Source organism: Podarcis cretensis (assembly GCF_951804945.1).
Source record: "Podarcis cretensis genome assembly, chromosome: 11".
In the NCBI taxonomy this organism is placed as follows: domain Eukaryota; kingdom Metazoa; phylum Chordata; class Lepidosauria; order Squamata; family Lacertidae; genus Podarcis; species Podarcis cretensis.
The window spans coordinates 37,583,435-37,611,062 of NC_137180.1; the positions used below are offsets into that span (position 1 = coordinate 37,583,435).

General features: G+C 39.1%; 1 protein-coding gene across 3 annotated transcripts in view; it reads right to left on the reverse strand.

Moving 5' to 3' along the window:
- Positions 1–2,876: 2,876 nt before the first annotated feature.
- Positions 2,877–27,628, reverse strand: part of AP3B1 (adaptor related protein complex 3 subunit beta 1) — a 149,641-nt gene continuing 124,889 nt past the window's right edge. For all 3 annotated transcript variants that reach the window (XM_079995362.1, XM_079995361.1, XM_079995363.1), the window contains 3 exons: positions 23,391–23,488; positions 15,834–15,972; positions 2,877–3,619 (listed from right to left, as the gene is read on the reverse strand). In XM_079995362.1, coding sequence (XP_079851488.1) covers positions 3,466–3,619; positions 15,834–15,972; positions 23,391–23,488 — 391 coding nt within the window. In that variant the 3' untranslated portion in view covers positions 2,877–3,465. The remainder of the gene's footprint in view (positions 3,620–15,833; positions 15,973–23,390; positions 23,489–27,628) is intronic.

The window sequence follows — 27,628 nt, forward strand, 5'->3', positions numbered from 1 at the left end:
CTTGTTTTGCTTATGAAACAGTACTATGAAATTTAAAATAGTGTTTTTAAATGTGCTGCTTATCCAATAAACTAACCACAATAAAGAATTAAAGTGTAGCCAAGCATGTTTTAAAATATCAACATTTACATTCACATTTTTAAAACAGGAAACATTTGCCCTAATTAAAACACATTATCCAAATTGATTAATCTGAGTCTTTCTCCCATTTAACTGTGGCAGGTAATAGATTTGGGAATTCAAATTTAGTTCTCCCAAAAATTAGGATTCATAATAGATGCAACTGTTTTATGCTACCTCAGGGTGTTCTATTTGAATGCATACAGTACTTTTGAGTGAAATATGTGTGCTTCACAGAAATTATTATTGTATTTTGAATTTACATTGGATTGCAATCAGGTCAGCAAACTACTCACAGCACACACCTCAAAACAAAAAAAATTCCTTCCAGTAGCACCTTAAAGACCAACTAAGTTAGTTCTTGGTATGAGCTTTCGTGTGCATGCACACTTCTTCAGATACCATGCACACGAAAGCTCATACCAAGAACTAACTTAGTTGGTCTTTAAGGTGCTACTGGAAGGAATTTTTTTTGTTTTGACTATGGCAGACCAACACGGCTACCTATCTGTAACTAGCACACACCTCATTCAGCTGCATATGATAATGTACTTTTAAAGATACTCTCTCATTAAAGGAAAAGAGTAGAAAAGGGTATCTAAAATGTATTCATTTTACTCATTCAACCACATTCGTATTATTCCTTTGCTAATATTTTCTACCTCTTAAAAAAATTAGTGATTTATGTAGCAATGAATACAATCTTCCTTGTATTTGAAAATTGAAAAACATATTTAGGCGAGTAATAAAAGTGAGCTTCAGCAAAACCAAAACTTTTAGGCATCACTGTGAATCACTATCACAGAATAAAAATTGAAACTTACTTACAGGACTTTTCTATATTGTGGTAACTTGGGCTTGCATAATAGCTAGGAATTTCCAGAGATGGAGTAAAAAACTTTTCATATTTTACCTGTTAGGTCAAAACTCTTGGCAAATAAATGAAGCTCTCTAGGACCATTGAATGAATGGGCATTGCTAAGCAACCACATTTTTCAATTTGATGTGGGTCTTCCTAAACCATCATGAGTGATCCCAATGGCTTTCTAACTAAACTTTCTAAACTCAAGAAGAGATAGTACTATCATAGTCTCTCTGACTCTTTTCCATCCAGATACAGTGGTGCCTCGCAAGACGAAAATAATCCGTTCCACGAGTCTCTTCATCTAGTGGTTTTTTCGTCTTGCGAAGCATCCCTATTAGCGGCTTAGCAGATTAGCGCTATTAGCAGCTTAGCGGCTATTAGCGGCTTAGCAGCTTAGAAAAAGGGTTGGGGCAGGGGAAAAACTCGCAAGACTCGCAAGACGTTTTCATCTTGCGAAGCAAGCCCATAGGGAAATTCGTCTTGCGAAGCACCTCGAAAAACGGAAAACCCTTTCGTCTAGCGGGTTTTTCGTCTTGCGGGGCACCACTGTATTTGTAATTCCAATTGGGTCAAAATGTTTATATTTTCTCTAGGCATCTTTTCATTTTCTTCGAACTTCTCTCTCCTCCTCCTCCTCTTTTTGCATTTTTTAAACCCAACATAAAATATATAAATGAATACTTGCAGTGTCTTAGCTAACCACCTCCTCTTTTAGGGAAGCTTAGTGATCTCCAGATAGTTGGTTGGCACTGAGGTTGGATTTTCAGAATATTTTGAGTGGGTACTGTCCGCAGGGTAGAAGTTACAATAATTTTTTGTTCTGTGCTATAACGGAGTGACTACTTTGCCACGTAACCTGTATGGAGCCAATGCCTGTATTTATAAAAATTGGTTGAATGCAGTACCATGCCCACTTCACCACTATGTTTACTTCTATGCCTCTAGCTTATATACAAATTGCATCTTAAATAATCTGCAGTCAATATGAAAAAATGTTGTCTAAATCTGGCCTTAAATGAGACACTGAAACAGTTACTCACTAGTGGACCATTCAACAGAATTATACCATATAGATTTATGTGCTTTAGCAAAACCATTACAAAACCCAATAAAATCAGACATGATATCAAGGATACATTCTCATGATTGTCATATAACTTCATTTATCAACTGACCTTGAACAACTTACATTGGCCAAATGGGGTAGTTCCAGAGTAGTAAAATGGAGACCTTTTAAAAAGGCAAGATGTAGAAAGCAGTTCCGAACCATGGATAGCTTGTTGGAACAGGAACTGCATAACTGGGATTTTTAAATAATTTAATAGTATTTGTGTATTTGAATATTAGTGACTTTCTCTTAATAAACCTTACATGGTCTCCTCTGACTATACAGTATATGTGTTGTTAGTGTTCCAGCGATCAGAGTGAGCTCTGTGACCTTTAGATACAAAACAAATTCTCTCTCTAAGCAGTTTTTAAACTCACATGAGCACAAACCTCTCTAGTCTACTTTATGTATTGGATGAGTAGGCTATTGACCATGGAAGATACAATAAATTGACTACAGTAGACCAGTCTGTCCCTAAAGTGCCACAGAATCCTCATTTCTTCTCTAGTATAGAGAAGCTGCTGCATAAAGCTAAATTCTATAACCAAATGATAATGCAGAAGAAAGGTGGTGTGATCACTTACATGTTACACTGGACAGAATAGATACATTTCCCAAACCCATCACCTATGATGTAAATCTAGAATTAAGTCTGTAATAAGTTGACTAATGAAACTCATTGCAATTTTTGAGGCTTTTTAAGAATTTCAACACTGAGGTTCTCAAGTAATAATCAAGTTGTAATAGAAATTTTGTTTTTAATAGCTCTCTGAAGAAAACAAATTTATCATAACATGACTTTATTAGAATCTCAATTTTTAGAAAATTATGGCAGCCGTGAGGAACGATTAGATACAAATATATGCTCAAGTACAGAAGCAAATAGTCTCTGGGATATAAAAACTGCAAAATTTTATCTCTCTCAAACACTCCAGTACAATCAACACTGTGAAGGTGTTTTCCATATTGATTTCCTTGAATTTTATTTTAGTGTTCTGATTAAGCTGATTTTTCCCCAGTACCTTATTCCTCAGTCTTTTATTGTTTTCATGAGAGAAAACAAAACATGAAAATGAGGAAAGCAGAAAGAGTATGAGGCTAGGAAAAACACCTTGTAAATAACATTTATGAATTTAGCTGACAGTGAAGTACATGTTTCTTTGGTTAGAAAGCAAGGGGGAAAGATGCAAAGTACTTGCTTGTGTGTGATAGATGCACACTATAGCATTCTAAAACAGGAGACAAGAATGTCAAGAGTGTATTCTTCCCCCACTGCCAGATGGAAAGGCTATTATTATAAATGAAAGGCAGCAGTAGTGGATGCCAGGCACTTTTGTTGTGTGCCAGATTCTGAAGTCCAGATGTAAGCAGGTTACCCCTGGGACAGGACAGGCTTCAGCTCCCGCAGCAGAATAGAGCCAATCACTGTTTTCTCAGTGTTTATGATGAGCTGTGCTGTAGACCCTTCTTCCATCTCCACTGTGACTAGCAGCAGTGACCCACTATGCACCGTTTTAGCTGCAAATCTAGAGGATGGAAACAAAATCTGTGATTACCTTTTGTACAAAACAAAAAACCCCACAAGTGACATTTTCCTAATTCAATGAAGTTATATATCACCAGAATTTTTTGTAACAAAATCCCCAAGTCATGAACATACCATAGGCACAATACAAATACAACTTCATAACGGAAATAGAAGAAAATTAAGACAGCTTAAAGCAGGCTTTGGAAGGCAGTCAAATTTACACAATCCCTAATTTTTATATACCAGCAACCTGAACTTTAGCTGAGAGCAAACAGATTATTAGGCAACACAAGTGTCGAATTATTCAAAATACAGTAATCCTATTAAAATACATTTAGAATTAGACAGCCAACCAAAGTTACCAAAGTTAACAACACATAGCTCAATAGGAAAAGTCTTTCTCTCAGCACATAACCTCACACGTGGGGACAGGACTTCCAAAGTAACCAATCTTTCCATTTTTATTTCTCTGATAATTAATACACTTCTAAGAACTTTATATAATGAAAGCAAACTTGAGATCTAATCTTCGAATACTAAATTCCAAAACATGAAGAACCTACTCATTACATGGAATTAAAAGCAAACTAGTATCTTAAGCACTGCAATTGACTGAAAAGCCATTTTAGGCACAATGAACTTCTGTCAATCCTGTTAATTCATTCTGCATGCACAGCGAGACCCTAGAGACAGAAAGGGAAGGGAAGGCAACAGCCCATCCTTCCATGTTCCACAAAGCATACTACCCCCCCCCCCTTTCAAAGAAGAAGAAGAAGAAGAACCACCCAGAGAACAACAAAGTTGCTGCACATGGGCTTTTGAAAACACTAACAAGTGTAGAGCAGGTCTGTGACCCTCTGTGACCCCACTTTGCAGGGCCAATTCCCTCTCCCCTTTCTGAATGACACGTGTCTGAATCAGAGCCATCTGCCTCAATTTGCGCAACATCTTCAGCCACAATAGGACCCAGTTAGCCCTGACAACGGCTCACAATACATAAAAATAAAACTGCTGACAGCACGCCATCAGCTATTCAAGAGCAAACCAACTGGTCAGTGTCTCATGTCTGACAATTAGCATGGGCCTTGCACAGCGCCTCCTGGGCTCCTTAGGGATCTGTTTAATTACCATCAACATAAAAGAGGGAGTTTATCAGCAGATACTCAAAAAGCTTCTCTCTAGACTTAATTAAAATATTAGCCTCTTCAGCAGGAAGCAGATTCTCTTTAAATGAAAAGTAATTTCTTTTTTAAAAAATTAAGCATATCAACCTCAAAATCTTGTAACACATTACACTAATTTAGGAAACATAAGTCATCCTTAAGTGTCACTCTTCTCACAGGTCAATATATTTCTTTTATTCAGATTAGATACACAATTTCCACTCTTTATATCCAATAAGAAAATAAATCCCTATCCAATGAAAAGATTTCAAAGAAATACCAGCAGTCCCATTTAGTATCTTTACCATGATGTTAAAATCTATGTTTCTCCCATCAATTTGGAAAGGGTGATAATTATGTAAACAATAGTCTTATTAGTCTCTTTATTTATTTAACACTTGTGTCTTGGGACTACAGAGAAACAGATTATGCCTGAATTCACACAATTAAAGCTCCAGAGCTGGGGCTTCCTAGCCCCAAGGCTCATTTTACTCCTGTTCTAGCCTAAACTGCAAGTGATATAAAGTCAATGTTATTATAAAAGCAAACATAGCCCAAAGGCACAATGAGGGTCAGTTCTGGCTGGGTGCCTTTGTGTGTCGTTTAAAGCAATTAGATAAGGAAAATTTATTTGAAATGAATACTTCAGAATGCCTTTTTAAAAAGAAGATACTGTTGTCAACTAATGGGTCAGTGAAGGCTATCTTAAACTAAAGTTCTAACTTCCAGTGGAGCATGGATTAATGTAGCTTTTGTGTCTAAGGGGAACTAATGTTGGGAGCACTTACTGATATCAGATGACTAGTAGAATCTCACATGACACTTAACTGTTTAAAAAAATCTATTTAAAATGGAAGGCAAGTTTGGCTGCAAATGATTATGGACAGTGGAAAGTAAACACCTCTTCACTAATATCTAAGCAACTTGCACAGTAGACAGATGGCAAGTACAGAACACTGTACTCAAGGACACACGTGGTCTTACGTGGCATGGTGGACGATGGCTGGAACTATGCTAGGCAATAGGAAACAGATTTGTTTAATTCCTGGCCTGGTTTGATCACATACAAAAATGGAATTGCAGTGGTGCAAGAGTCCAGGTTTTAGCAGGTGTAATAAGGGGAGCTGAACCCTCTCAATACCTAAAACAAAATAAAAAAATTCCTTCCAGTAGCACCTTAAAGACCAACTAAGTTAGTTCTTGGTATGAGCTTTCGTGTGCATGCACACTTCTTCAGATGCCTGTTCATTTACTATTCAGTAAATAACTGAACAATACCTGTTCATTTACTATTCAGAGCCTCTCCCCCTCAGGCACTTTTCATCCAACCAAGTAGAGTCTTCAGGTATTATAGCTTGGATGAGGGGAAATGAGACAGGAAGGATGAACTGCCAGAAGGTAAACTAAGAAGGAAGGTTCACCACCCCTGCTCCAACCCTTCTCCTCCAGTTTTGCAATAATATTCAAGGCTTCATTCACCACTTTATATGTGATTAGGAGAGACTCAAGTCTAAAGAAACCGCTGGAATCACATGTAGTTTGAGGTGGAATTTACTATGTCTCTTAATAAAAATATGTTTATTGGAGACAATAGGTATCTTTGAATGTTGAGCCTGTTTCTGTGACAAGTTCAAATGTCAGTAAATCATGAAAGTTTATATTAACTCATGAAAGATTTAATATAATGAAGCAGCTGAATCACAACTGAGATAATACATATACTATGACAATAAAAGCAATGTTCTCTCATCAACAAAAGTGAATCTTTTGTACAGTAAGTGTCTGGTCATCATAAACACATAAATATTATCTCTCAACACACCAGCACCTACTGCTTCATTTCCCCTCAGAGTACATGGAGTTCCTACAATGGAAAATAGTGCAGAACAGACACAAAACACAGAATGTAATTGCTTTAAGAATACGATGGCTTCACAGTGGTCTAATTAGAAGACTTAACAAACATGAAAATATAATTAAATAATTTCCTCGCTAAGGCACATGGTAGCTTCATTTGGACAAAGCTGAAATATGGTCTAGGACTATGTGAACAAGCCTTCCCCTACCCTTACCCTAAGTGTGGCCATAAGGAGAAGATTGGAAACTTTCAGCTAACCACAGTGCAGTGTTATGTCGCAACTAGGCTAACTGTGCTTGGTCTTACCTATAGTGTATGAGGTGTTAGGAGGGGTAGTATTTCGGGGGGGGGGAGAATATGTCCTGCTCCTTCCGCAGTAGTTTGTCCACCTTTGGTCTTCACCCTGCACTCAGCATTCACCTGTGGCTCCAAGAAGCTGTCAGCATGTGACAGCAGCCACACTCTGGGAAATGGCTTCATCTGGCTGGCTAAACCAGGTGAGGATCAAATAACGGTACTGCTCTAATGTAGTTTGTTTGTTTTTTTCTTGTGGGCTGGCACAGCTGTCCTTGTTTTAGAGTAAAACGCAAGTTCTTTATTCCCTAGTGCAAGCATAATATGAATGATGTTATAAAACCATGTAACTGTAGAAGCAGCATTCATTCTCTCTTCTGAATGATTATACAAAATCAGTATAGAACACAGAAAGCAGATTCTTTTATCTATGCTTTCCTCCTTTGTCATATGCAGCTGTACAGTTATGTTATTTTTCTCTACAGATCTATATACTGGGTTTTTGTTCTACTCTAAGAACGATGATAATTTGATTGTATTTTAACTGCAATAACATTTTGACATAAAGTCTGAAATAGAATTGTTTTATAGATTTCAGATAAAGAATAAAAAATATTATCCATAAGCATATATAGTCATCCTCCCCACCCCACCTCAATTCATGTCACAAAGCAGTGTCTGGTACAGGAGTAGCCAATAATCTGGCTTGCCAGTTGTTGCTTGAGTTTATGTGAGTTGTAATCTAACAACATCTGGAAAGCACCATGTTTGCTACGCTGGTCTATTAAGCTATTGATCACAACAACCCCCCACCCCGAAAAAATTAAGCCATTGCAATTATTCTTAGTGCTTTCCATGTCTTTACAGTGCAGATAAGGCTTACAAAGTTTCAGATTTCTAGAACATGTTGTAATAAAAGCCCAGTACTAATTAAAATTTTAAAAAAAATTGGGGGGGGGACTTAACACTTATTTCTACTAATACTGCACACTTTCTCTCTCTCTCTTTTTTAGAATAGTCTGTAAATCTTCTTAGTTCATTTTCCTCCTCTGTTCAGATTTGCTAGTCACCAGAAGCTGTTACAATGGCCCATTCATGCTAAAACTTTTCTCCCCCTACCTTGTACATGAAGCCTTCAATTACTGCCTGCTGAAGCAGACAGAATCCTATTAGTAAGAAAGACGATCACAAGATGCAATGCCCAGCCCTAGCTGTATAAAAATAATTAGCCCAAAGTTGACAAATGTAATGAATTTGCACAATGAATGTATTTAAGAAATTTCCTGTGAATTAGTCTTCTAATCCCAAATACCAGAATGAAAGGTTAGAACATGTAATGCTGTATGGTATTAGGGCAGAGATATATAAATAATTGATAACATCAGTACCCTATAGCTGCCACAAACCCTTCAAAGGATATCATGCAAACCAAGTCTTACTCAGAGTAAAACAGCGGTGTCCATTAACTTCAGTGGATCTATTCTGAGTAGGAGTAGAACTGAGCACCACTCAATGTGATCCTATGTGATTCTCAAAGTGATCCAATTATGTGTCATCTATGACATAAAAATTTATGGGGCATTAACAAAGTTACTGTTAGGAGGCAACTACTGTATATATTAAAAGTGAAACATGGTTTCTAGTCCCACGTTTCTCTTGTACAGTGATACCTCGGGTTACAGACGCTTCAGGTTACAGACACTTCAGGCTACAGACTCCGCTAACCCAGAAATAGTACCTCGGGTTAAGAACTTTGCTTCAGGATGAGAACAGAAATGTATGCTCTTGCGGTACGGCGGCAGTGGGAGGCCCCATTAGCTAAAGTGGTACCTCAGGTTAACGAAATTTTCAGATTAAGAACGGATCTCCAGAACGAATTAAGTTCTTAACCTGAGGTACTACTGTAATATAAATGTACATCGACTGCAGGGTATTTGCAGTTCAACTCTTCTTTCACCAATAGATTTCCCTCCTTTAATCTCCTTGGGGGTGTTGCTACAGGGGAGAATTGGTGGGAGTACTGAATTTTCTCTACAAACATCCCACTTCCATGTCACCTTGACAAATTTAGGTTGGGGAATATTATGTCTGACAACAAATCACACAGTTCTGTTTTAGCCTAAAAATATAGTTATCCCAAGACGGGTTATTCTGAGCTCCCTCATCAATAACAGGAGATTATGTGGATACATCTAAATCTCTATATACAGAGTGGCTCCTTCCATTGATAGGTAGAGTGACCCCAAGATGAATAAGAGCTACATGTATAATCTGAGCAAACACACACCTCCAGTCTGGCAGCCATATTTCTATTATTTTATTATAATAGTACCTAAGTACATTGAAAATACAATTCAGTTTGTATTTTAAAAAACCCAAAACGATTCATTTTGCCTTTTAATACATCATTTCTGCTATTCTGATGAATTCTTCCTATTAAAAAGGTTTGGCTTCTCTAATTTTTTAGTATATATAGCTTTAAAAGGAAAATAAATTAAAAAGAAATTAGAATTGTTTACTTTCCATCTAGCAGAAGCAGCTATAAAACTCAATTTGCAAAACTGAATATGGTGTTTTAGGGGGGAAATAGTTTTTCAAATAATTCATAGTAGTTTAAACTTAAACATAACACCGGTTTGCAAACATGAAATGCATTATGTTTAAAGAATTAAACCACAAAAAGCTTTTTTACATTGCTAGAAAGAAAGTGATCAACTTATTTTGTACTTTATTATTTCAGATACAGAAGCAGTGCTGTCCTCTAGTGGACGGCAAACAGGATGGTAGTACAACCTATTTTGATTCACTTAAAACATCTAAAGAGTTAGCCGGCTATCTATCTATCTATCTATCTATCTATCTATCTATCTATCTATCTATCTATCTATCTCTATTTGTATTTAATTGATATTGGAGTTTAAAAGACCCTTAAGTAAGTAGTGCTCTGCAAATACAACAATTTGATATTTAGCAAAAAGACTTCTAGATAGAAGCATAATAAAGAGGCATAATGATCATGATACTTATGGGCATATATTCCTCCCACTCCATTAAAAAATAGAGGCAGGGAGAAATACTTTATCACAACATTGGCCATGATTACCAACATCTCCATTAAAACAAATCAGGTGCTTCCCTATTTTTATTCTTTTGGTTTTCTACCTAAGTTGGGAAAATGTACAGGACATTTCCTTAAGGAGTAGTGCAAAAAATGGCCTGGTGCTTTATTAATTACTGTAGGAGTGATAGGCCATGGGTTTAAAACTGGATGGTCATTAACTATCTGGGGGAAACTGTTTGAAGGTCATTGCTAACTTCAGTAGTCAATTATAAGAATAATTAATACCATGTTTAGGTAATTTGAAAGCTGAGTGCCATAATGGGAAAGGTCTCACTGCTTTATGGATGTATTTTGGTTTGATCAACTCAACAGTTAAAAAACCAGGAGTGGAAACAGTTACAGTTTAAAACAAACTTAGTTGGTCTCTAAGGTGCTACTGGACTTTTTAAAAATATTTTGACTTCATAAGACCAACATGGCTACCTACCTGAGTTTAAAACAAGTCGGTATAAGAGCTAATGGCTACAAACGGACCATTAACACATTCTAGGTTGGAAAACTAGGTGTTTTTAAATTATAAACATTATTAATATTATGGAATTGTTCCAACAACCGTTCATTGAAGACGGTTATACTCAGCTGGAGTATAAAATAGCATTGGACACATTTAAGAAGAGTCTTCTCATTTTAATTCTAGTACCCCAGCAGTCAGGTTTCCCGTATCTTACGGATTTTCCCCCTAGAGTATCAGTACGGGTTTTGCTCAGATCTGAACTAATAGCTAAAATTACAACTTGGGGCAAAAAATATCCCCAACCACCCAGTAATATTAGCTGGTAGCACTGGGGGTTTGTTTGCATTTCATGCAGCATGTAACTTGAGTCACTTGCTTTTTGGTATGCAAAACCCCGACTACCGCTTTCCTATGATCTAAACTATGTGAGCTGATTTACATGGGGTGGTGGTGCTATTTTGCAACAGGGATTGTTATTTATAGCCTTTGTGTCCCTACTGCTCTATAATTTTATGTGCCAACCCTGGACGGGTTTTCTTCTCTGTACCCTGCTGCTTCTGTAGCATTACTCCCACAATCACATACTGGAGCAGGAGTAGCTTTCACACAGCACCACAGATCTGTCAGATGTTCATAGAAATTTGACTCTCCAGCAATGGCCTTGGTATTCATGGGATCATTGGTTGGTTGATTGATTGATTCTATGATTGATTTTCATTCAAATGAACTGCGGCTTACAAACAATAAATAACAATAACATAAAAGAACATCACAAGTACAGCATCAGTCATATTAAAAAAATAACAAATCATAAGTAAAACAATATATAAAAACACTATTAACAAAGCCACTCCTAAACAATAAGCTAAACATCACCATTACACCAAAGGTCATATTACATGATTAACAAATCAATATGGCATTTATGACCTATAAAACTGTATTAAAAACATTAACAAAATAGCAACTAAAAAAATATGCTAAGCACTGTTAAGTTCATACAGACTCTTTCCACACCCTGACTTATAATCTTTCACTATTCAGTTCATTAAAATATACATTATTGTTATTACATAATGCCTGTAGCTCAGCCAGATGCTACATCGGCTGGGTCCTTGGGTAGTGGGCCGTGGTGAGGACAGTTATGGTCTTCGGCCTATCACTGGTGGCAAGGTGGATGTTGACTCTAGGTAGCCCACTCAGGCGCTTTGATGAGGAACCTGTCCACGTCATCCTTGATAACCAGGAGGTCCATTCCCAATCAAGGGAGTCCAAGATAAGTTTGTGCCCCCATTGAGCAGCGATCCTGCTGACATGTCTTTAAACTTCTCACTCTTCTTCTTGGTGGCAAAAAAGGTGATTCATAGATGTATTTGTTTTGTGGCAAGGAAACAAAGCAGTTCTGGTATGTTTCTTCATTATAGAGCTGGCATTTGGGAATGCAACAGGCCATATGTCCCAGGCCTCCATAAGCATCTTCCATGTAAAAGATCGAGTCTTTTCCTTCTTGTCAGAATAACCTGCAATTTGCAGTCCACTAGAGCTGAGGATTGTTGGCAATCTCCAAGTGCTGTGTGGGTGACCTGGCTTTTTTTTTTTTTTGCACCTGCAGTGTGGTTTGGGTACTGCCACCCCAAATCCCCTTCTCCTCCTGCTGTGGTTTTCCCTGTTTTCAAGATGCAGTCTGATGTTTACGCCACCTGGACGAAACCCTGCAGCTCCTGTGCACAGAGTAGCAGGTGATGGTGGGCAGCTTGGGAAAGAGAGCCACAGCAGGTCCACACAGGAGCCAGGCTGGCACTCACTATGGTGCTGCTGTCATGCACCTGGCTAAAGGGTACAAGCAGATGGTCTGCAGAGCTACAGCCCTGTCTGGGAAGGCATATACCCCAGCCAGGTCTCCCTGCAAGAAGGAGTGCTCTTCCTTTTGACTTAGTCGAGCTGCTGCCTTCTCTTCCAGCTCCTCCAAAGCGTCTCACAGGGTTTCCTTATGCAAAGAAGTTGCAAGCAGGAGGGGCCTTTTCTGCGGTGGCACTTCTTCCCACATCAGAAGGGCCTTGATGTCTAAGCTTCAGGGGTGACACTCTGAGCTCAGAACACCCTGCAGAGGAGAGCAGGAAGAAGCCTGCTTGGCAAATGCTTCTTCCTTTCTCATTCTCTCCGAGAACTAGTCCTTAAAGCTGGGAAACGTGCTGGAGCCTGACACAGAATCAGAGAGGGCCTGAGGAAAGTCTTACTTTCCCTTGAGGAGATCCAGCTCCTCACCTAGCCTGGCCTTCCTTTCCTCTTCCCATCTGACTGAAGTTCCTGGAGAGATGAGAATCACTTTCTCCTTCAGGGCTGGAGACACCGAGAGGCAAACCTGCCCCAATATGCCCAGTCAAGAGTGGGAGGAAGGACATGGCAGCTTCTGCCCACCTTTCGCCTCTGACACATCATCATATGGCAGACCAGATAAGGAATTTGTTTCTACAGTTATTAGGTGATTGAAATCTTGAATATAGAACAACATCTACAGACAAGAGGACTTAGTACCACTGCAGTATTTCGTTGGCAGGAAGTAGAAGAATAAAATTGAGTACTTTATTATACATTCCATTATATGACAACTAAACATAACTGTCCTGCTTGTGGAAAAAGTACTATGCAATCTGTAAGCTCTATCACTTTTAACACCAACTTGCTTGGGAAAAAGAAATTTGGATGCTAGCTCCTGCTTCTGCAGAGCTGACCACTTTTGTCATTGTTTTCATTGTAAGTGTGTACCGTATTTTTTGTCCCATAGGACGCTCCGTCCCATAGGACGCACCTAGTTTTTTGGGGGGGGAAATAAAGGAAATTTTCCCCCCTTTATTTCCCCCCCAAAAGCAGGTTGGGGAAACCGAATCAGGTCGAGGAACAGCGGGATGGCGGCGCTGCGCCTCCCTGCTGTCCCCCGAGCTTGTGGGGCTGGCCGATGTCTGCCCGGCGCGAGGGGCACTCTGCTTCAGGGTGCTCTATGCGCCGGGCGGCAGGCTGCTATCCGCAGCATGAGGAGCCCTGCGGGGAACTCCCGCATGGCTGCCTAGGCTGCGGATGTGTTCCCGAAGCGCCGGGCGCTCTGCTTTCAGGGCGCCGGAAGCTCTGGGAAGCAGGCTGCTATCCGCAGCCTAGACATCCCTGCGGGAACTCCCGCAGGGCTGCCTAGGCTGCAGATGTGTTCCCGAAGCGCCGGGCGCTCTGCTTTCAGGGCGCCTGACGCTCCGGGAAGCAGGCTGCTATCTGCAGCCTAGACATACCTGCGGGAACTCCCACAGGGCTGCCTAGGCTGTTGATGTCTTCCTGAAGCCTGGAGAGCGAGAGGGGTCAGTGCGCACCGACCCCTCTCGCTCTCCAAGCTTCAGCGAAAGCCTGCATTCGCCCCATAGGACGCACCCAGATTTCCCCTTCATTTTTGGAGGGGAAAAAGTGCGTCCTATAGGGCGAAAAATACGGTAGTTCTTAGTGGGTCTATTGTATGTTAATAAATGTTGTCAAGGGTTCTGAGGACTGTACTTAAGAAGTGGAACATTAGCTTCAAAAGAAGCTACTGCTAGGGTGTAGAATTCATGCCACTCAAGCAAGCATCAAATGCCTGAGAATACTTAAACTATGAATTCTACTAGTCTTGCATTCATACATGATCCCCGCGGGGGGCAAGGCTGAATTTATAAAACTGCAACAAAGCTCAAGGCTCACTTTAATGTTGTTTGATGAGAAAAAAACAGGTTGCTATAACTGTAGTTCTTTGCATGGTCGTATTTGCAGTCCATCATATTGAGGATTTGTGCCTGCACTGCACATTATTTGGGAACTTCTAAAGCTCAGAAGAACCTTGGGGCCCTGCCCTCGTTCAGGGAAACCCCATGGTTCAGCAAAAATCAATGGCAGGAGCCAGCACACTTTCCTGAGGGTAGACCGTCTAATTGTACATATGACCACTTGTAGAACCAGTTACAGGTGCACAATTTGTTTTCTAATTTGTGCAGTCACACATATGGAAGACCACAAGACAGAGTGGGCCTTTTCTGTGGTGGCTCCACACCTTTAGGAACACCTTCCCAGTAGCGCTGTAGTAAGAGGACTACATTCCAGGTTCTTTTTTTTAAAAGGCTTAAAGACTCATTTGTTTTGATTTGCCTTGCCTAAGTCTTGTTTTGTCCTGCTTGTTGGACACTATGTTGCTGGAGGTAGTCAGCCTTGTGAATCTGTTTTCTTCTTGTTTCTTTTTATATTGCTGTAAGCCGTGTTGGATGGCCTTTGCCTAGAAAATTAACATATTTTTTTAAAAAATAACTACTACCACCACCATTGTTGTGGTTGCTGAGGCAGTACAGTACACAGCAATGTTGCATAATTAGAGGAGTCTTTGGGCCTGTCATCCCCTTCAGGTTAACTGGGAAAGCCCTTAGAAAGTAGCATTCATTCTTTCCATTGTCACCCAGTTATACATCCAAACAATTCTTGTGCTTGTTTTTTCCTTTGTATACTTTAATTGCTGGTTTTTAGTTTTCATGCCAATCATGGTCTCTAGTTAGGACCACAGTTGTTTGTTCTATATTTTATCCTTATTCTGCTCTGCACATTCACCAGTACTGATTTCTTACCATGTACCTCTTTGCATATGCAGAAGTGCCACCAGGAAGTTCAAAGATGTAGAGGTAGGTAGAGTAAGAATTGGCTTTTTTCTCCCTGCGACTTCCACATCAGAAAACCCTTCTCACATGCCTCTTTCCTCACCACATGCAAAGGCCCTGTTCGCTGCTAGGCAACATAATCATTCAGTAGCACTGGAATAATTGTTATTGCTAGGGGAAGAATGACACAGATCACTCTGAGAAGAAAAATGGAATTGATATACTTGACTCAAAACTGGTCAGCCTTCCTGTAACTCTTAAGAAGCACAGGTATTTGAGGGTATTTCTTGAAGTGGATGGTCACAGAGGTACCAAATCTACCCTCTTAGCTTCCATCTCCTCAGATTTTTCAAACAGTACATCTCCCACTTGCACAGACAAAAGTAATTTAGGAGAAGGTGGAAAAGCCAGGTAGACACAGACAAATGGAACAATATTTATAGGTAGACTGCTGGAGTTAAGTGGAATATGTAGCAAAGTTCCTGTGATTAAGAAATTGAAATAAACCAATCCATGCTCCTAGCAGTCACATGTGTGCTATAGACAAAGCTTCTGCTTTGAAACCTGACTTTGGATATAAATTTGTTTTCCCTGGCTATTCCCCAAATGTCAATCCATTTATATACAAGAAGGCAAGTCTTACAAGAAACCTCCACATTTTGATTACCTGTGAATGTTATCTTCACCAGAAGGAACCACACCAAGGTTTGCTACGCTTACCACCTTCTGCAGTATTACAAGACGAGTGGAATTTTGTGGTGCAACAGTGACTGTAGTGGATGTTTCATTCATACCAGTCAACCTTCCTGAAACAGTAAAACATAAAAACCATGGATTCGTGTGGTTAATATCATAAAGAAAATTTAAAGCAACACTGACATATTAGCCCAATAATACATATACATGGTGCTAAATGTTTAAGGTTTGTCTTAATAAGGATTTCTGAGTGCCTTATGAGAACAGATGATAAATACCTAGTCAACTAACTATAATTTTTAAACTGCATATTCAAGAAGATGTAGTAAGGCATTTTCATATAATTCCAAAAACTAAATGCTTATGCAGTATAACTGATTTTGTGTGTGTGGGTAGGTGTGCATATACACTACATATACACATACAATCACTAATATATAGAGATCTCAAAAGAGAAAACAGCATGCTTATAAACAACACCCATAAGTTCAATATTACTGTAAATAAGATTGCAACAGTTACTAGCCTGCAAAAAATAGAACCATCGAATTGTAGAGTTGGAAGGAACCACAAAGGTTGTATCATCCAACTCCCTGCAATGCAGGAATCTTTTCCCCAAAGAAATAAACAACTATCTGACTTTTAGAAGACATCTGAAGGCAGCCCTTCAGATTATTTTGTTGGGAGCCGCCCAGAGTGACTGGGGAAACCCAGCCAGATGGGCGGGGTATAAATATTATGATTAATTATTATTATTATTACAACATGGGGCTCGAACCCATGACCCTGAGATTAAGAGTCTCATGCTCTACTGATTGAGCTAAATGTAGTAGCTTGCTATGGGTTGGCGGAAAAAAGCTAGAGAGCTGCACTTCTACACTGGACATACTAGAGAGAGTTTCCCACCTCTAGCAGCTTACTCGAATTCTTTGCTGGGTACACCCATTCTATCCTTCACCACCCAATCATTCATTTGCGTGCAATTTCTTCTTGCCTTTGGCTAGTCTAGCATATTAGACTAATTCATCACTTCCCACACCAACAGGAGTCATGATGCAAATACACTAGAAGCGCCTATTCACAAGTTTACTTAAAAACAAAGATAATGACCTCCACTTAAAACAAGGATAAACACTAAAAGATGGCCATGCAGTCAATCTATTAGCACCACCCAAATACTCATGAGAAGAAATACGGTTCTGCCTGGTGTCGAAAAGACAATACTGTCAATGTCAGGCAAACCTTCCTGGGGAAAACATTCCATAAATGGAGGGCTCCCACATTTATTATTGCCATTTGGGAGACATTTCTAGGAGGAGGCACATAGAGAAGGGCCTGAGATGTTAACATCAAGGTCCAGGTAAGTTCATTTGGAGAAAGACAGTCCTTGAGGTATTGGGGTTCTGAGCTGTAAAAGCCTTTATACTCACTCACATTCTTTATTATGGTCCAAAGACCCACAAAAACCATTTTGAAAGCAAAGTGCATTAAAAATACAGAAAAGACATTACAACAATACTACTACTACTACTACTACTACTACTACTACTACTACTAATAATAATTAATAATAAAAAAAATATTATTTATACCCCGCCCATCTGTCTGGGTTTCCCCAGCCACTCTGGGCGGCTTCCAACAGAATATTAAAATACTAGGCAGGCATTGTGTTTTATCAAAGACATGTTGATTTCTAATTCTTACTAGCTCCAAGAGAAATTTTCCCATGGTCAGGTTTATATCATTTTTCTTATCTTCAAGGAGATACTTGAGATAAAAGATATCAGTGTTTCCAGGTCAATTTACCAATAAGGGCTTAATTAATTGGTTCCTGGCTCTACAAGCAAACTAGAACATTGAACTGGGCTCAGAAATGAATCGCTGACAGTGTAGTCAGCAAAGAACTAGTGTTACATGAACACAGTGCCTTGTTGCTGTTTAGTCGTTTAGTCGTATCAGACTATTCGTGACCCCATGGACCAGAGCACAGTGCCTAATTCTACTCAATAGTATGGTTGCTAGGTTCTGCATTAGGTGGTTTCTGAACCATCTTCAAAGGAAGCCCAAGGTTCAACTCACAAGCAACTGGCCGTTGCCTAAATCTGCTTCTCAGTCTACCCATGCAAATGCTGGGAGATTTTCTGTGTGAGGGGCAGGACACACTATTTTTTAATTGTTTTTCTGCCCATGCTATACCACTGGTTGTAGTAGGACACTGCCTTACAGAAGCTCCTGCCAAGTAAGCTAGAGGGCTAGACAGGCAAGGAGCTGACACATACATGCCCTGGAAGGATCAGAATAAGCATTACCCCAAAGGTCAGGAAGATGTGCCCTGTCAGATAGGTAATAAACAAGTAATATTTTTGCACTAGAAACGGAACATGCTTCTTTTGTAAGACTGCTATGGTGCTTAACTGGTTTTTGTAATTCTAAAGTAAATGAAGAAAACAGCCTACTCAAGGTTTATTTTAAACTACATTTCACTTAACCATGAATATTACGAAGCTTTTAAAAAAAAAAAATGTATCAACTTTAGCCGGGAACAGTACATGGTACTGCAGATGGTCTAAATTTTACATTAGGAAAATGCATTGAAAAAAGTACATAAGCAGTCTTGAGGCTGCTTTTAAGCAAAGCACAGGACTGACATAACACTGCTGAGAGATGTGTGTACTCATTAAGGATTTAAACCTTCTCCATTAAGCTCTATTGAAGAGCAAATGCTGAATAAATGAATGCAACTATGTTTATGTTAAAAGCCTGTTTCCCGCAGCATGTAATTAAAGGAAATGTTGTACAAAGCCAGTACTTTTGTCAAGCTCCTGTAAATGGAAAGATGGATAGCACTCAGAGAAGTGAATGCATTGCTTCATATTTAACCTTAACACTCTTGTCATTAATGGTTTGTCTAACTTGTTCTATAAAGACAAGGTACTGCTCCATTGAAGTAAAATTAAAAAAATCAACTAAACCATGCTTTTCAGAACAGAAGATTCATTATCGTTGACTAATGTATTGGCATAAAGCAAAGTAACATCCTATCAAGTAAAGCACACATTCAATCTGCCTTACCCCCCCCCCCTTTTATTTTTAACTCATGCTGTTTTATTGTTATAGGCAATTTGTACCACTCAGCATGACAGTGTAAACTGAATCAAGATTAATTTACATGCAAAAGAACACTTAGCATGGTAAGCAAATGTATTGTCTCGATTGCTGAGGTGGAAAAGAACCTGAAAAGAAAAAAAAGGTGCTCTAATTAAGGGGCATCAAATATGATTGCTTGTGGTAGTTAAGGGCCAGAAAATTGTGAATGTCTGACCATTTAAAGAATTAGCACCTTGCGAGTTGGGAGGACAGAAAATGTTGCAAACATAAATCTTGATAAAATCAAGTAAACAATTTGAGAGATTCTTTTTATTTTTTAAAAGACATGGCTTTTCCGAATTAAACTCTATTGGGTATACTTAAAGTTGCCAGTTTAACTTTACTAAAATTGTAGTCTTTGGGGGGAAATCTAGAGGAGGAAATTATTGGAAACTTAAGATTTCAGAAACCTATTAATATCCAAAAGCTGAACTAAAGCAGAATGAGCTTGACATTTTAAATTACTATAGTACTTTTATGAAATGTTTATCTTTCAGAAATATTAGGTGAAGTCTAATGCTGTCCACGTGTGAGTGGAGCAGATTGTGCAATGAAGAAGAGTTTGGACTTGGACTTTATATCCTGCCTTTCACTCCCCTTAAGGAGTCTCAAAGCAGTTAGCAATCTCCTTTCCTTTCTTCCCAATGACACTTCCCTTTCCCCTCCTTCTTCCTGCAGCCACCTATATGCCCCCAAACTCTGCTTTGGAGAATCTCTGCAACAGATTTTGGGAATGTATAGAAGTTGGTTTCTGCTACAATGGGTTCATCCACTCCTCTCAGTTAATGTTCTGCCATTACTTTAAAGAAAAACAAAATAGTAAGCAGCATTACTGTTAACAAATGTTATCGATATGTATCGCTCGATATTTAAGCCTAGGGGGGAAATAAGGGAAATGTGTGCGAAAATATCAGTTTGGTACACTGAGTTGAAACAGAAAAATCAAATAACCCCAGTTGCTGTTCTGAACTATGCTAGGTGGTTTGGGAATGAATTACACCAAAAGTGGTTTTTCCAGTTCAGAATTGAGATCCTACTGAAACAGAATGGCAAGGTTTAGCATATCATGCACAGCATGCACATAAATGCAGCTTTCCATCATTTAGCGCTGTTTAGAAAACTAAGTATGAATATGCAGCAGTTTGTTCCCCTGCTGCCTTTGCCCAGCTCTATTAGAAGAATGCAACAGCAAACATCATAATGGACATATATATTTTTCTTGGTACTGTAAAAATTCTATACCTTTTATCATTGATTTTCAGAAATCAATACATGCTTTTAGTTTCTAATATTTAGTTCCTAATATTTAAAAAGTGATTCTATTTCTACTTTTTAAAATCCTCATTCGCCCCCCCTTTTAAAAAGTATTTCTAGATGTGAAGGTTTGCGGCATTTCACAAAGGAAAGAAAACTCTGGACGATAATAGTACTATTGAAGGAGATTAAGGCTACAATCTTAACCCCCCTTACCTCAGAATAAGCCCCAATGAATTCAACAGGACTTACTTCTAAGTAGACCTGGTTAGGTTTATACTGCAAGTTTGACTGACATGGGACAATTGCTCTTGGTAACTTTCCAAGCTGACCTGAATTTTATGCTTGACTTTACTAGTGAAAATTAAGAGGAAATTCAGTTGGCTTAGATATTAAGTGAATATTTAGTAACTGTTAAATTTTTCCCTCAAAATACTCTGTAAACTGTTATTTAATCTTGTTTAGAAAATACATAAAGCTGAAAATTGAGACTTCTATTATCATGAATTTTCTAAAACGGCTGAAACATTTAACTAAGATGATACTAAAGAAAAAGCCTTTTAAACCTACGGTAAATTTGCCAGCATCAGTCCTGCATCAAAGAATGAATTCAGGAAGACAGAAAGAGCAATACTGAAATGCCAAGAGACCTTCATGGATTTACAAATACTTCATATAAACAAATTTTCAAATAGCTTTATTCAGAGTAGCCTTTCTGCTCTATTAAACATAGCAAACAGCTGCCAGATTTATTCAGACAAATAATCAACAACCACAGAAGTAAAATGGCAGAAGAAAAAGGAATTTTGGCAACAACTCCACAGAGGACCACAGCTATTCTCAAAGTGCACTTCTTCCATGCACTCATGGTTCTGAATGGCCAGTCAGGAGGGGGGAGCTCTCAGTCACAGCTAAGCATACAAAACTCAATCAAAATACAAGCAAGCAAGCATACAACAAGAATGAGAAAGGGAGAGACAGAGTGCAATATCCAGCTTTACTTAAAATTGCACTCCTAGATGACAGTTTAAGAGAAGGGGAGAAAAGTAGATCACAAAATATGACGAAACCTCAAGTCACTCACTCACCTTGGTTTGCTGAGCACGTGCAAAGTAGGCTTTAGCCAGCAAAGAGTAAGAACAGCAAATAGTTAGGAACTAGTTAAGGGAGAAAATAACTGACCTTATTTTTTATCATAGTACACAACTACACAGAAAAAAGGAAATCAAATAGTTGTGAAGGCTATCATTATTTCTAGACGAAAGACACAGAGAAGAAGACGCACAAAACTGCTTATTAAACATTTATATTAAATATATATCATATTCATGTGTTTTGGGCGGCTGTAATAAATACACAAGGATTTTTTTAAACTTTCTAGAATAGTATGAAAGGACTGATTAATGCAAATTCCACTATGAGAATACACAATGGAATCTAAAGGTATCCCACCCACCCCAAACAGTTCAGAGACTGTCCAGGTGAGCTTATAAATAAACTGTTTGGCTTCTTTAAACACAATACCAAATAAAACCTCTTGCAAAAAGAATTTGTAGTACAGGAAAGTCCTTCATATATATTTGATGTGATGTCACACAAAAAAGCCTGCGAGTTATGAGACAGGCAGAACAACTCTGTTATGTGTTTGTGCGTAAGTACAGAGTCTATGATGGAGCAACAGCAAAATCCAAAGCCCTGCTGGCTAGCTGTGGCCAGGGAGTGTGTGGGGGAACACCTAACAAACACGTAACAACGTAACAACGCCAACAACAGAGCTAGTGCAGCTTTGTGGCCTCTGTGGATGTGTGGGGGGGGGGGCGTAGGTTAGGATATGCACATTCCTTGTCTTCTCATATACAACTCATTTTGGTCCTCACTGCCCACCATTATCAAGGAGGGCACAGAGCTTTTTGGCCTTGCACTATGGAGACTTCTGTCAGTGGGTAAGACTTTCTGCTGCATCCTATGCAGCTCAGCCATACTCCTGGTGAACACAGAATTGCTCCATTCTATATTTTTAAAAGTGCGACTAAAAATGTGGGTGCCAACTAAGTAGCTAAGCCATGCTTCTTTTGAAACTTAAGAGATTAAGGCTAAATAATGCTGTAAGAAGTAGGTCACACTAATGAATTTTAATGGAGTAGGGACAAAGTATACTAGCTATATACAAGCAAAAGCTTTAGAAAGAGGACTGGAAATATAAAGAAAACTATTAAAATGTGTTGGAATTGTTTTTCTGAGTAGGTTACACCAGTATTCCAATCACTAGGACTAATATGAAGTGTCCAAGCGCATAGGCAGCCATAGTTTGGTTAAATAGATATATTTATTGCTTCACACAACAAGGCGTCCTGAATTTTAAAAAAAGACACTACAATGGTACCTCTGGTTGCGAACGGGATCCATTCTGGAGGCCCGTTCGCAACATGAAAAGAACGCAACCCGCAGCGGCGCGCCTGCGCACGCACGGGTTGCAACTCACCGCTTCTGCGCATGAGCGAGCGGCGAAACCCGGAAGTAACCCTTTCCGGTACTTCCGGGTCACCGCAGGACATAACCTGAAAGAACGTAACACGAAGCGGACGTAACATGAGGTATGACTGTACAGTGGTACCTCAGGTTACATATGCTTCAGGTTACATACACTTCAGGTTACAGACTCCGCTAACCCAGAAATAGTGCTTCAGGATGAGAACAGAAATCATGCTTCAGCGGAGCTGCGGCAGCAGGAGGCCCCATTAGCTAAAGTGGTGCTTCAGGTTAAGAACAGTTTCAGGTTAAGAACGGACCTCCGGAATGAGTTAAGTACTTAACCTGAGGTACCACTGTATACAGTACAATAGCCATTAAAACAGTACATGTATACTCAAAAGAATCACCTAGATAAGAAAAATACACACAAACTCACACAGTGGTTATGGCCTAATCATGACTTTTTTTTAAAAAAAAGAAGTTTCAATCAGTTTCTTAGTACCAGTGCAATATGAAATGAGTGTTACTTAGGAGGGCAGTCAATGGAAATCTTAGGGTTAGACCAGAAAAAGATGTTCTCATTTAGAACAATATGATTTTACTGCATTTGCAAAAAGGTCCAGAACATCCATCTTATTTTAATTTTTTCCCCTACCTCGTTCTCTCTTAAAGTCTTTTTCTGACATAGTAACTGGTAAAAGTAGTTCTCCGACAGGGGGTTGAATAGTAATACTGAACTGATCATCTTTTGTACTGTGAAAAAAAGAGAAAGGTAAATGAATGGTTTAGTAAGATAAAACACTTGTCTTATCAGTAAAGAAATAAGGAACAATTTATATAATGACCAGTCTTCACCCGTGCCAAAAAACCAGCCACCAAAATTTTAAATATTCAGCAGAATCCATACCTAGGATGTTCATTGTTTTCACCTCTGATTACGTCATTCCACAGCACACAGAATGGCTACATCTGTGTTCCAACTATGATAAAGTGGTAAAACTTCTATATCCCCAAATTACTGTGCCCCAGAACCAGTGCCTTTTTTCTAGTAGTACACAGTACCAGCACCTTTTTTCTAGAAAAAAGCACTGGTGCTGGAGTGCTTTCCTCCGCCTTCCAGACCTCTGTGAGACATGGGGTAAAGCCTGAAGTTTAGAAGTGGCCAGGCAGGCCCTTCACCGGCGCCCTCCGGGCCCTGAGGTAAAGTGTGCGTGTAACAAAGCTCTCGTAACACGGTTGCTACCACCAGCGCTACTTGCTTGGTAACTGTGCACAACCACTTTAAGCCGCCAGAGAGCAGGATGGAGATGAAGGAACCCTTCCTACCCCACCCCACCCTCCGCTTGGGTCCCTGCACATTTTCACTGCCACTGCCACTTTTGCCACACCAAGCATCAATCTGTTTCTATGCCAAAAAAGGTAGGATTGCGTGTTCTTTTTGAAGGCCAGAAATCATATTGTTACCACCTTCATACAGAGAAATATGCAGTGGTTTTGTAGATCTGAAATAAAGCATGGAAAACTTCAAGAAAATAAAGGGGTGGTATTGGTCATGTGTAAGGTGAACATCTTTCTAAGCGTGCTAAATAAGTGTTAGGTCCAATCTTCAAGTTAAGGATTCTCTCTTTACTATCTTTAATTAGATGTATTTCTTGGAAAGCTTTGCTTAATAAAAATAGTGCTTACCAAGGAGTTCTTCCAGGAGCTTTTAATTCTTTATTAGAGTTTTGCATCATTTATATAAGGAACTATTTTAAAACTCCTAAATGTTTTATTACCAATTTTTACCTTTCCTTTATATAATTTGCTTTTACTGAATCACTTGCTCCAGTACATTACAAGAATAGCAAATTTTGCTATGCAAATCACAGTCAATGATTGGCATCTAAACCAATTGATCTACCCATTACCACTATCTGCCTTCCCACACAAGCCTTACTACAAAGCTATTGATTTAAACAGTGCCGATCGGTTTCCATTTTCTGATTTTGGGCAGGCTAATTAAGAAAGTGAGTAATTGTGATTACATTGCTTCAGGATCAATTACATTTGATGTAAGACAAAGTACTCCTTTTGGAACAATGTAAGGGAAATAATTATAATCAGAAATGGTTTATGGGGGTGAATCTTTTCATAACAATACAGCCAACACCACACATACTTTTGTTATTCTGCGGGCTTAACATATTTAAAACAAATAATATATAAAATGATTTTAATAGAATCAGTAAGCTTAGCTTACATGGGTAAACTATGTTCTATTAGAAAGTGTAAGAGAAAAAGGTAAACATTATTTTTGCAGGGGAACTGGTGTGGATTGTCATCTTTGACAATCATGCGGAGAATACAGGAAACTGGCATCGAAGGGCAGCACAATGCAATGGCTGCTAGAATGGATTTGGAATGAAGAGGTTTTTATTGAGAACTTGCACTTCATTCTTGGATGTCACAGGGCTAGAGCGCTAGGCAATGAAAGTATCTCAGAACCCTCTGTAGGAGTGTCAAGATTCAGCCCTGCCCCAAACTTGAACCTGAGGTCTCCTCAGAGGAGCAAGGGGAGCAGGACCCTCCACTGGCTCTCCACACTATCAGTGACCATGAAGATATCTATGCCCCAGGACTGAAGTCTCACACTCCAGCTGCCGGAGTTCCTGGCTAGCTCTTGGACCCACCCACCCACCATTCCTCAGGACCACAGCAGTAGAAGAGATGTGAGCCAGGCAGAAGCTTTAGAGCCACTCCAGAAATACCAAGTGAAAAGGAAGTGGATGGAAGCACCTCCTTGGACCAGGGCTGCCTGGCTCAGAACCAGGAGGGAACAAAGCCTGCAGTTTCTATATAAGCTCCCAGTCTGAAGCAACAGCTGTAATCTGAGCTCCAGCTTTTTTGGGGGGAACTAGACAAAGTGGCAGTTGACCGGAAGAAACTTAGTGCCTTGCCCCTATAAGTTTTGGGTGTCACTGACTGTTGTTTGAGGATCACCTTACCAGCTGGATTCTGGCTGAGAGACTGAGGTGGGTTGGTGCTGTTGGAGGCTGTATTCCTAGAATTTTAAGGATACAGTCCCAACCTCCTTTGAGTCCTTTCACCTGCTTGTGACGAACTGGCCCCATTTGTACATCCCATTTAGAACGTATGGGAGAAAAATATGTGTTATTTGGTACTCCTTAAAATATTCACTTAGCTAAAAGTTTAAAATCAACCTCTTTTTAGCAACATAATTTTACATTCATTTTAACTGTGTGTTTTAAAAAACCTTTAATTGAGCAGTAGAAAAGCAACTATTTGGTTTCTTATGTCAACTCTACACTTGGTGCTTAGCTTGAGCTGTGTCATTGGGTTCACATTGTCCAAATCATTAAAATGAATACACCACTGGTGTCTGAGGCAAATCTATTTACAGTGACGTTACTCATAGACCGGTGTTGAGGAATATCGATCTTTCTTGTTTGTCTAATAGGAAAATAATAAACAATTACTAGGCAATGTTGGAGAAAGTAATCAGTTTTTATATATCACTAATACAGCAGACCTCCCAAAACATAAAGGTGATGATCTGCATAAAATCAATGTGTTATGCTACATTGCTTATATTTATCACTGCAAAGAATCTCAAGCCTTCAGTGGCTTAAGTCTGGAACTGAACTATTAGTTTGCTGAGAGAGGGGCACTCAAAAGTGCACATACTTTATACAAAAAATGAACATTTTAAAAACATTCTATGCAATATTCAATACAAGATCAACATACTATAATGCCAAATCATGCCAGTGTTTAAAGATGCTCAAAAGCAGATCATGAATACTATATCACTCATAAAAATGCTGCAGATAATTTTAATACATTTTTGAATAATCTAAAACATAAAGAAACTACTGGATTATTTTTTAAAAAAAATACCATAAAATTCCACATTCAAGGAAGTATGAAGCCAATATCACTTTGTGGAACAGAACAGTGAAATTACATCTACAGTATATGAACTTCTGCATGTTTATTTCCCGGATTTCCTTAGCTAGAATATATGTTTGCTCTCTGACTATGGTTTATTTGTTGAAGCACCAGCAAATTAACCATTAACTAGCCTGCTGAAATTACAGTAAAGAACTGTTGATGATTTTATGGAAGGCTAAGCAGGGAATCACACCAGCAAAAAAATCTAATGGTATAATGAATGTTAATTGAGACTCATCCACTATCTTGTAGGGGGAGACCTGGTGTGTCTGGCTGCCTCCAGAACATGAGTGGCACTGCTGAATACAAAAGTAAGCCAGCTGAGATAGGTGGGAGGATGTCACAGGCCTACCAAATTGGTAAATCTGTGCCTGGACTGTACTATTTCAGGCTTCAAATGGGAGACTCTTATAACTAAATGCTCTCTCCCCTACCACAAAACATAACTTCATTACATTATTTTCTGATCCACAATATTAGACAAACAATGGTTTAAGAATTTGTTTACCTTAGATTACTTTGGATTCACACTTTTAGGACTAGGGGCAGGGGAGAAAAGAAAGCAGCCCTTCTTTCACACACTTAAATATATAACTGAAGAACGAAATATACATATCGCAACACCTGGGAGTGGAAGGAGCCCAGATAGATTTCTGGGACCCTCCTGGTGCAACACATCCATTTGCTCTTCATAATTTCATAAGGGTCTTGTTAGCAGGAGCTGGGTTTCACTTTGGCCTGATTTGCATGTCACACTAAGCCAAACTATTGCTTGCTTCCTGGAGAGCAGCTCAAATCTGCACTGCTCCATAGTTTGGCTTAGCGAGCCATCCAAACTCTCCTCAACCACAATCTGTAACTGTAGGACAAACCTTGGTGAACAAGGGCAGGGTAAAGGGCAAATCTTGCCTTCAATTAAATTATGCCCTCAAAGAGGAC